The sequence below is a fragment of the Capsicum annuum genome, chromosome 1, assembly GCF_002878395.1.
Source record: "Capsicum annuum cultivar UCD-10X-F1 chromosome 1, UCD10Xv1.1, whole genome shotgun sequence".
NCBI lineage: Eukaryota > Viridiplantae > Streptophyta > Magnoliopsida > Solanales > Solanaceae > Capsicum > Capsicum annuum.
The window spans coordinates 154219211-154231169 of record NC_061111.1 but is presented as its reverse complement, the minus strand read 5'-3'; the positions used below and the strand labels follow the sequence as shown (position 1 = coordinate 154231169).

At 35.2% G+C, this 11959-nt stretch overlaps 1 protein-coding gene across 1 annotated transcript; it reads right to left on the bottom strand.

The window, feature by feature from the left end:
* Positions 1-8078: 8078 nt before the first annotated feature.
* On the bottom strand, positions 8079-9170 carry LOC124898194. Its single transcript, XM_047412027.1, has 3 exons — positions 8998-9170; positions 8568-8811; positions 8079-8411 (listed from the first exon to the last, which is right to left on the bottom strand). Exons 1-3 carry the CDS (start codon positions 9168-9170, stop codon positions 8079-8081), a joined length of 750 nt encoding a protein of 249 aa, XP_047267983.1.
* Positions 9171-11959: the final 2789 nt, after the last annotated feature.

The following is an 11959-nucleotide window of genomic DNA, read 5'->3' as shown; positions in this document are numbered from 1 at the left end:
ATAGTTCACAAATAGGACCTTTAACTATTCAAAACCTGAACAAATATGACCTTCAATTTTGCAACCCCATGCGTGAGTCTCACTCGCGCCTACGTGGAAAGGTAATCCAATCACGCAGTGCCACGTCGTTAAAAGGGCTGACTTGGAGAGAGGTCATATTTGTGCAGTTTTGAATAGTTAAAGGTCATATTTGTGCACTGTCAAAGTTTTACTTTTTGTGTTAAAACGACGTCGTTTTTATTGTTGTTGTTGTTGTTGTTCTTGTTGTTGTTGAGCAACACTTAGTTTTTTTTTTAATTATAAAAAAAAATCAGCCACTAGCAGGGATCGAACCCGCACAGTAGGCTGAAGAAAGCGCCCAAGAAGAGCAAATAATACCACTGGGCTATCTAAGTGCCTTGTTTCATGTGGTTCAACATTAATATACGTACATAAATATGCATTTTCTATCTTATATATATACAACGTAATTTTTTTACCGAGGGAGTTCGGGTGAACCCCATGGCAACCACGTAGGTTCGACTCTCATTAATTTAGTAACGTTTTAATAACGTTAATTTAATAACATTTTAATTACGTTAATTTGATAACGTTAATTTAATATATTACTACTACTATCCTTAATAACATTAATTTAATAACGTTTTATTAAAACTATAGTTTTTTTAATTATTAGTATAGTTTCATCTTTAATTTAATATTTAAATAAATTATTTAGATATATTATATAACTTAAATTCGTCCTCTACTTTATAATATATATACATACCCGCTCGATTTTTTCGTATGAGGCTGACCCGCCCAATTAATAAATCTTCAATATTGCTCTTTTTCCGCAATGACAAAAGAAATTAGATGCCATTTTCATTTTTGAGCCGAAAATAATTAAAAAATAATAGTGAAGAGTCGTTTAAATGTCATATTTGTGCAGTTTTGAATAGTTAAAGGTCATATTTGTGCACTGTCAAAGTTTAAGGTTATATTTATGTATTATGCCCTTAGATTTTAAGCTGGACGCGCCCAGTTTTGCGTGTTGAACACGCGTTTTGCCACGCAGGATTGGAGGTCATATTTGTGCAGTTTTGAATAGTTAAAGGTCATATTTGTGCACTGTCAAAGGTTAAGGTCAAAGTTATAATTTGGTGTCAAGTTTAGGGTCATTTTTATGTATTAACTCTAACGGTAAAAAGTATAAACAAACAAAATTACCACTTTATATTTTAAAATCATATTATGTAAGAGTTTATTGAATTTCTAATAGTAAGAACTATTATAATTGATTGCAAATATCCTATAACTTATTATTTTTCAACTTTTATTTTGAAAATTTTTAGAACTTATTATAATCATATCGTCTGATGATTTTGATGGAGGTGGCTCATTTAGTACTCATGGTTTGTCAAGTGTTGCTAACAATGAGGTTAGTCTATTGGAGTATTTATTTTTCTACTCTTAGCCCGTTCTTGTTTGCTTTGGTGATGGATGTGTTGACGCAGCGTATTTAAGGAGAGGTGCCTTGGTATATGCTTTTTGCAGATGATGTAGTTTTGATTGACAAGACACGGGTGTGTGTGAATGATAAATTAGAGGTGTGGAGACAGACCCTTGAGTCTAAAGGATTTAGGTTGAGCAGGAGCAAGACAGAATATTTGAAATGCAAGTTTAATGACTTGAGGCAGGAAGACGAGGTAGTAGTAAAATTGGATTCCCAGGCGGTGTGTAAGAGGGATAGTTTCAAGTATCTTGGGTCCATGATTCAGGGGAATGGTGAGATTGACGAGGATGTCTCCCACCGGATTGGGGCGGGATGGGTGAAGTGGAAGCTCGCCTTGGGGTGGTTGTGTGATAGGAAGGTACCACCTAAGCTTAAAGGAAAATTCTACAAGGTGGCAGTCCGTTCGGCCATGTTGTATGGAGCGAAATGTTAGCCAGTCAAGAACTCTCACATTCAAAAATTGAAGGTGGCGAAAATGCAGATGTTGCATTGGATGTATGGGCTTACTAGGGGTGACAGAGTTCGAAATGAGACTATTCGGGAAAAGGTTGGAGTGGCTTCGGTGGAGGACAAGATGCAAGAAGCCCGTTTGAGATGGTTCAGACATGTGAAGAGGAGGGGCACGAATGCCTCGGTTCGTAGGTGGGAGAAGCTTGCTTTGGATGGTTTTAGGCGGGGTAGGGGTTGGCCGATGAAATATTGGAGAGAGGTTATCAGGTGGGACATGGAGCAGTTACAGCTCACAGAGGACATGACCCTAGATAGGAAGATCTGGAGGACGCGGATTAGGATAGAAGGCTAGTGCCATTTTGGGTCGCTGGGGTAGGGCATTACTTGGTAGGGTATTATTCTTGTTATGACACCTTGTTGCATGCTTTATTTCGAGTTTGTTTACTGCTCTTTGATTATTATTCCTTGTGGGTGGCTTAGGTATGTACTGCCATCTTGTTCCATGCTTTATTAAGGATTTGTGTATTATTCTGTGTCTTGAGCGTGGGGTCTATCGAAACAACCTTTCTACTTCTCCGGACGTAGTGTATGGACTGCGTACATCTTACCCCCAGACCCCACTATGTGGGAATATACTGGGTTTGTTGTTGTTGTTGTAATAAATATAAATAAATGAATAAATAAATATAATAATAATAATAATAATAAATATAAATATAACTAATTAATTTTTAATAAAATACAATAAAAATTTATAAATAGACTTAAATAAATATAATTAAGATAGTACTAAAACTACTAGCTTATTTATTTAAAATTTAAAAAGAAAAATATTTTTGAATTTTTGTATTATTTTTAAAATTAGAATAAAAATAAAATAAAATATCTCAAAATTAACTTTATTTAGTTATTTATTTTTTAACAAAAAATTTATTAAAAATAAAATAAAATAAGAATTTAAATAATATCAAACCAAATATAAATATTTAATATAAAAAAATAGTTAAAATTTGAGGAGGATCAAAAATCACGTGTCTATATTTTTGCCCCTCTTTGTGTGGAATCTCGAAGAGTTTCATATAAAGAAGTAGACAATAGATGATTTTTGATCCTCTGATCATTTGAAAGGTAAGGATAAAACAAAAATAAAATAAAAAGAAAAAATATGACCGAGTCTTGATTTTGGACCTCCTTCTATCCCGGGTAATAAGGGAATCAGGTCACGAGTAGTTCAAAGGTAACATGGTGAAAGAATGAGTTAGACGTCGAGTGAGATTCCGTCGAGTTTTCGGTTAATGACTTCTGTTTTTTACATCAAATGACTAACAAAATCAAAAATAAAAAATGCAATTTCTCTGAAATTTTGATTCGAATTTTCATGACTTGAACTTGAAAATTCACCCTATTCTTCAAGCTATGGGTGTGCAAAAGCAGAACCGACCGATAAAACGAACCGATAGAATTGTTATTGGGTTATTGGTATTGGGATATTGGGTTAACAATTTTTTATTGGTTTATAAAAAATTTTATTGGGTAAACGGTTCGATTTTAGCTTATTGAGTTATCGGTTAAACCGATAACCCAATAAGAATAAACTAAGTTATTGTTTTACTTTTATCTGTGTTATATATATATAAATATTTATATTACTAATACACACACACACACTACTTATTCACAATTCAGAGATTCATAAAGTATTAACCTATTCAGGGCAACAAAGACACAATACAAAGCTCGGACATTGTCGTATTGGAAAGCTTGAAGCATTTCGTAGCTTTCAACAATTAGGATTCAGTTTTTTTTGAACTAACATTCAGTTTAAGTTTGAAGATTCTTGTAAACTAAAATGCGTTGTGTATGATTTCGGCGGCAACTAAGATTTCATTTTTTTATTTTAGTTGTTACTATTTTTATGTTATGTGTATTTTATTGGTTGCTTATTGGTTTTGCATATTTAAAAACCAAAAATCGATAAACCGAACCAATAACACATAAAACTGAACCGAATCGACCGATACACACCCCTACTTCAACGGGCTCCTGGCTTGCTTTTTTCCTCTTCACCCTATTCTTTAGGCGGGCTCCTCATTTATTGTTTTTTCACCCTGTTCTTCAGGCAGGCTCCAAATTGTTACTTCTTCACCCTGTACTTCAGACGGGCTCCTGGCTTGTTATTACTTCTTCACCCTGTTCTTCCGACGGGCTCCTCATTTATTGTTTTTTCACCCTGTTCTTCAGGCAGGCTCCAAACTAGTTACTTCTTCACCCTGTACTTCAGACGGGCTCCTGGCTTGTTATTATTTCTTCACCCTGTTCTTTCGGCGGGCTCCTGACTTGTTATTACTTCTTCACCCTATTCTTCCGGCGGGTTCCTGGACTCAAAGTAAATAGTGAAATAGAGAAATAACATCCCATTCTTCAGGAGGGTCCTGAACATAAAATAAATTCTCATTCTTCAGGAGGGTCCTGAGCATAAAATAAATTTTCATTCTTAAGGAGGGTCCTGTTCCATTCTTCAGGAGGGTCCTGAACATAAAATAAATTTTCATTCTTCAGGAGGGTCCTGAGCATAAAATACATTCTCATTCTTCAGGAGGGTCCTAAGCATAAAATAAATTCTCGTTCTTCCGGAGGGTCCTGTCCCATTCTTCAGGAGTGTCTTGAACATAAAATAAATTTTCATTCTTCAGGAGGGTCCTGAGTATAAAATAAATTCCCATTCTTCAGGAGGGTCCTGAGTAAAAAATAAATTTTTATTCTTCAGGAGGGTCCTGAGTACAAAATAAATTTTCATTCTTCATATAGGAAACTCTTTTTTTTTTGCCCCAGTTTGTACTGGAAAAATTTGTGCGTATCACCGGATCTTAATGTTTTGAACAATATAGTGAAAGGATAAATCAAAGCCTAGAATAGCTTTAGTAAGTACATCTCGCAAAGAATAAAATTTACCGTAATCGAGATCCAGCATCGTGTGCTATAATCATGCTCTTTGCGTTGACAGAAGTGTGAAATTGCATCCTTTTATTTGAAACTTTAATATGAAAACAATATCCCATCTCTGTTTCAAACAAAGAAAAATTGTGAGTTTTAAAACATGTGGTGGTTGGTTTGTGGCATTTGGCTTTTGAAGTGACCGCTCTTGCACTTGCCATGCTCAACTTTTTTTTCAATCCTTGATAAATATTTATTGACTTGTCATACTTCTGTCCTTAAATTTTGAATATTGAGAATTTCAACTCAAAACATATTTCTCTTGTATGATGCCTCTGAATTTAACTTCCAATACACCTTTTATCTTTCCATGAGTCCAAAATTGTCAGATCACAATCATTCTAAGTGTCTTAATTTACTTTGAAACGTTGTCCTTGTGCGTCGATCCTTTGTCTTGCTTTGTACCATTAAAGAAGTTGGTAGAAAGTTTGAAGTCCTTTCTCATTTGACTTGATGTGAATTTGACTCAAAAATACACAAAAGATGACAATAATTTTCATTTGATGACAAGGACACAAAAAATTAAAAATCAAAATAAAACAAAAAGAAAAGAAAAAAATAATAAACAACTTTTTTTCAAAACAAAAAGGAAATCTTATATGGGTATGGAAGCCGATTCCAATGATTATGACATGTACTTTGAATTACACAACCAGATCTAATCACCAATCATTATTAACTTTTGCCCATTTATTGAACTTGACATTGCGCCAATCCTGAACTTGTTCCTTTTGTATTATAATTCCCCTTCGGCTAGTGATATCTTAATGGATTTTTGCCAAATCTTATTTTCATTTCTTTCTCGACTCGCAGTCGCCTCATGGTGCCCATAGGGGTTTTCACCAATAAGACTCTCTCATTTCATTATTCTCACAATTCACTATCGCCTTATGGTGTCCAAGAGAGTTTTTACCAATAAGACTCTCTTATTTTCATTTTCATTTCATTTTTTTAAAGAAAAATAATACCCAAATATAAAATATCATGCACCCATAAGATGTTAAGCCTTGACATTCACAAAGATTGATCTGAAGGTCTTTCTTTGGTTGTAACTTAGCTTTTGAAAAGGTTTAGAAAGAAAAGGCGGCATGAGGCTAAAAAATTTACATAACATTAGGTGAAGCATACAACTTTTGGAATCAACTCTTTAAGGAAATAAACTTTTGCCCCATTTTTGTGTCATTCTTGGTAACTTGAATCAGAGTAGGGCTACCTACGTATCTTGTCATAGCAAGAATCAGGTCAAACGTAGTTCATGAAAGTCATTCTTTTGCTTGATTTTGATTATAATTTTTTTTCTTTTTTTTTCATCATCAACGTCATTTTTTTTCACTCCTTTTTTTGTTGTTGTTAAAACTTTTGACTTTAATTGATTTCAAAAGAGTGGTACGAAATAAAGATCAAATCTTAAAGGGGGTAAGCAAAGGTTGATATATTATTCAAATAGTAGAACAAAATGCCTTCATCATTTCAATCTTTTAAAATACAAGTACAAAACATACATTGCATAATTGTACATGAATATCATACATAATATCTCTTAACTGCGTCAGCATTGAACGACATTCCTTCTAGTTTGCCTTCTACATCCATCAAATATAATGCACCATTAGGTAACACATTCTTCACCATGAACAATCCTTGCCATTAGGAGAAAACTTTCCTTTGGCTTTAATCTGATGGGGAGGGATGCGTCTTAGTACTAACTGACCGGCATCAAATTGTCAAGGACATACCTTTTTGTTATAGGATCGAGCCATTATCTTTTGGTACAGTTATCCATGACATACCAATGCCAGCCTTTTCTCATCAATCAAACTCAATTGCTCCAATCAGGTTTTGACCCACTGATCATCATCAATTTTGACTTCTACAATAATTTGAAGAGATGGAATCTCAATTTCTGCAGGTATAACTGCTTTAGTTCCGTGCACCAATGAGTAAGGAATTGCACCAATGGAAGTCCAAACTATAGTACGATAACCCAACAAAGCAAAAGGTAACTTTTCATGCCATTGTCAGAAACCCTGCACCATCTTGCGGAGTATTTTCTTTAAGTTCTTGTTGGCAGCTAGCCCCATTTTCCTTTGGACGATAAGTAGTTGAATTTTGATGCATAATCTTAAATTGTTAGCATACTTCTTGTATCAAGTGTCTGTTGAGATTTGCAGCATTATCCATGATAATTATCTTTGGAATGCCAAATCGACAAATGAACTTGGAGTGAACAGAATCAACCACCGCTTTCTTGGTCACTGGCTTAAAAGTCACTGCTTCTACCCACTTCGTAAAATAATCAATGGCTACCAAGATGAACCTTTGCCCATTCGAGGCCTTCGGTTCAATTGGTCCAATTACGTCCATTCCTCAAGCTACAAAAGGCCATGGAGCAGTCATTGTATGCAACTCAGATGGAGGGGAATTTATCAAGTCCCCGTGTACCCGACATTTACAACATTTACAAACGAAACTGATGGAATCTCGCTCCATAGTGAGCCAATAATAACCTGCTCAAAGTATTTTCTTTACCAAAACATACCCGCTCATGTGCGGTCCACAAGTCCCAGAATTTACCTCAGTCATGATTTTCAAAGCTTCTTTAGCATCTATGTACCTTAAAAGTCCCAAATCCAGCGTCCTCTTATACAAGATTCCCCCACTTAGAAAAAATCCACTAGCCAGACGTCGAATGGTTATCTTTTGGTTACCATCGCATGTATAGGATATTTTCTAGTCTGAATATATTCTTTGATTTCATGGAATCATGGATCTCCATCAAGTTCTTCCTCGACAAAATTAAAATATGTATGTTGATCAAGGTCTATATATGCAAGGGATCGATATGAGTTTTGTCGGGATGTTGGAGCATCGAAGATAAAGTTTCCAAAACATCAACAATCTCATTATGAGCTCTGGGAATATATTTGAACTTTAATGATACAAATTATTGATAAAAATCTTGTAAACAACCTCGATATGACATAAGCTTGTAGTCACGAGTCTCCCAATCTTCTTGGATCTGGTGGACTAGTAAGTCAAAATCTCCTAACACCAATAGTTCTTGGATTCCCTTATCAATGGCTAGTCTCAAACCCAGAATGCAAGCTTCGTATTCTGCCATGTTATTGGTATAATGAAATCAAAGTTGAGTTGTTACAGGATAGTATTGTCTTGACTCAGAAATAAGAACTGCCCCTATCCCTGCTCCTTTTACATTAACGGCTCCATCAAAGAACAACTTCCAACCTGAGTGGAAATCATCAGAAATAACATCATCAGCATATAAGGCCTCTTCATTTGGAAAGTAAGTCTTTAGCGGCTCATATTCCTCATCGATTAGATTTTCAGCCAAATGATCCGCTAAGGCTTGACCTTTTATTATAGTTCGTGTTACATAAACAATATCAAACTTTGTGAGTAGCATCTGCCATTTCGCATGTCTGCCTGTGGGCATAGGCTTCTCAAAAATATACTTTAAGGGATCCATATGGGAAATGAGGTAAGTAATGTAAGATGACAAGTAATGCTTCATCTTTTATGCTACCCAAGTTAAGACGCAACATGTCTTTTCAAGAAGTGTATACTTAGCCTCATAAGTGGTAAACTTTTTGCTAAGGTAGTAGATCACCTGTTCTTTTTTGCCTGTGACATCATGTTGACCCAACACATAGCCAAAAGAATTGTCTAACACAGACATATACAATATCAAGGGTCTACCTGGCTCTAGAGGAACCAAAATAGGCGAATTCGACAAGTACCTCTTAATTCTGTCAAATGCCTCTTGACATTCTTCAGTCCATTCAACTTTAGCATTCTTCGTCAACAACTTTAATATGAGCTCATAAGTCGTCGAGAGTTGGGCAATGAAGCTACTGATATAATTCAACCTTCCAAGTAAGCTCATCAACTATGTTTTGTTCTTTGATGGAGGCAAATCTTAGATAGTTTTTATTTTTGAAGGGTCTAACTTAATGCCACATCGATTGACTATAAACCCCAAGAGCTTTCCCGATGGGACTCCAAATACACATTTCTCTGGGTTAAGTTTGAGATCATACCTTTGAAGCTTTTCAAAGAATTTTCTCAGATTTTTAACATGGTCAGACTGCTCTCTTGATTTAATGATCACATCGTCCATATAAACTTCTATCTCTTTATGCATTATGTCATAAAACATTGTGGTCATTGCCCTCATGTAAGTTGCACCAACATTCTTTAGTCCAAAAGGCATAAATCGATAACAATATGTCCCTCATGACGTAATAAATGATGTCTTTTATGCATCTTCTGGATCCATAATAATTTGGTGATACCCCGCATAATAATCCACAAAAGACATAAGATCATGTTTGGCACAATTGTCCAACAAAATGTAGATATTGGGAAGTGGAAAATCATCTTTCGAACTTGCTTTATTTAGATCAAGATAATCAACACACAGAACTTTGCAATCCTTTTTTGGAACAGAAATAATATTTACCAACCAAGTAGGACATTAGGCCACTCGAATGACTTCAGCCTCAAGTTGCTTCGTGATTTTCTCTTTGATTTTTAAACTCATGTCAGTTTTAAGCTTTCTTAACTTTTGCTTGACAGGAGGGAAAACAGGATCAATTGGTAACTTATGAACTACCAAATCAGTGCTCAAACCGGGCATATCATCATAAGACCACGCAAAGATGTCTTTGTACTCAAGCAAAGCTTTAATTATAGTTTTCTTTTGTTGTGGTCGAGCATGTATACTTATCTTAGTCTCTCTAATATTTTCATTATCTCCTAAATTGATCGCATCAATTTCATCCAAATTTGGGTTTGACTTATTTTCAAACTATTTGAAATCTTTGCTTATATCCTCAAATGTTTCCTCTTCATCGTATTCAACTTCTTTATTCATTATTTCATAATTAGATTGATTTTTTAAATTTGGTTGATAATTCTTCATGCATGTTATATCACTAGAATCGGCATAGAAAGAACTGTATGATAGAAAATAAATAAGTAAATATTAGACACAAAATAAAACAAAGGGAAATTACGTTTCATTAAAACACCGATAGAAAGAGTTTTAACCTAAAATACCAAGGTAAAGATATGAATTACAATCCTAGAACGATTTAAATTATAGAAATAAAAACAAATAAACTACCATGACTGAAAGAAAAATAAACAAACGACCAATACTCCTTTATAGTAGGGAGAGGAGTGGCATCCCAATTGTTAAGCTGGACATTAGGGTCGATAAATTACACATTTGCATTGCTGGTACCTTCCCCAATCTCAACCACATCAACTTTAATGAACATGTTCTGGAAAAGGCCAATCAACTCTGTATCATCATCACTCATTGTCTCTACAGCAGGTAACATGGAGGGCCCAACAACACTAACTTTGATGAATAACTTGTGAAGTGGCGGTATCGGCTTGGTAAGTGACCATGACTCTTTTTTATGCTTTTTAGCCTTTTTTCTGTCTTCAGCAGTGGGCTCGTATCCCAAACCAAAGGTACTGAGGTTCTCATGGAGGTTTATTGGATGAGCCCTGCTTTGCAAAAACATCCTAAACCGTTTCCTGGTTCGAAACCATGCTTTAACATTTCATTCACTACTATAACAGATGTTGAGGACAATTGTGGTCTTGCGATGAGATTCCCTTCGAGGATATGCTCAAAAACCACTACCTTAAAAGCTTGATGAATTAGCACTCTATCTACAGTATCTGCTTCAATGGAAAAAATGAAATAGTCTTTATAAATGGATAAGTCTCCTTCACCATGAACAACTCTTTCTTACGTTTCATGTTCAAATTTAACCATTTGATGCAATATTGATGCGACTGCTCCAGCCCTATGAACCCATAGCCTACCCAACAACATATTATATGAAGTATAAATATTCAACACTTGGAAATCTAAGGTAAAATCCACAGGCCCGATTGTCAATATGAGCTCTATTTCACCCATGGCATCCATTTTTGCTCCGTCAAAACCTTTGACGCATACATTATTAGGTCAGATCATTTCCTCGTTAACATTCAACTTTTGCAAAGTTGACATAGGAAAAATATTAGCACCTGATCCTCTATCAATCAACACTCGAGTGACGTTGGAATGCTCACATTTCACAGTAATGTACATACCTCGATTATGTTCTATACCTTCTATAGGCAATTCGTCATCTGAGAAAGTGATCCTATTTACCTCAAGGATCCTTCCAACAACTTTTTCAGCTGATTCATCTTAATCTCACTGGGAACATATGCCTCATTAAGAATCTTCATTATAGCCTTGAGGTGATCCTCTGGATGTATCAATAAAGACAACAAAGAAATCTGGGCTGGCATCTTCTTCAACTGTTTTACAATAGAATATTCTAGCAATTTTATCTTCTTCAAGAATTCTTTAGCATCTTCTTTAGTAACTGGTTTCTTGACTATCATTCATTCCTTATTGCCTTTTTTATTCTTTCTTAACTCCATTGGGGCATAACACCTCCCAGAATGGGATAATCCCCATACTTCATCCGCCTCTTTAATTATTTCCTTCCTCTTGTGCATCACCATAACACGATCATAGTTCTAGAGAACCGCCTTGGTATTAACCATAGGAAACCGTAATACTTTTTAATGACAATGGGAGCTATGAGAGCTCCTTTTATAATTAAGAGAGGCTTAGTGGATTTTCCAGGAACAACGAGCTTTGGTTTTACTTGACCGGACTCAACATTTTCTAGAATCTTTTTCTCCATGACTAAGGGAACATTCGATGATTCAGGCTTTGTTATCACTTCCTTCACTTTTGCAGGTTTTTCTTTCGTCAAATCCACAACATTTATTGATTTTTCCAAATCATTTTTAATCTTAATGATTGGCTTGAAAGAAATCATAGAATCTTTACCACTAGGTATCACTTCAAGCATGTTTGTTTCATTATGATCTGGTAGTGGATTTTGATTAACATTTGGAGCATCTAGACTTTGCACCATGATTTTTTGTATGTCAATCAGCTCTTGAATTGTTCTTTTC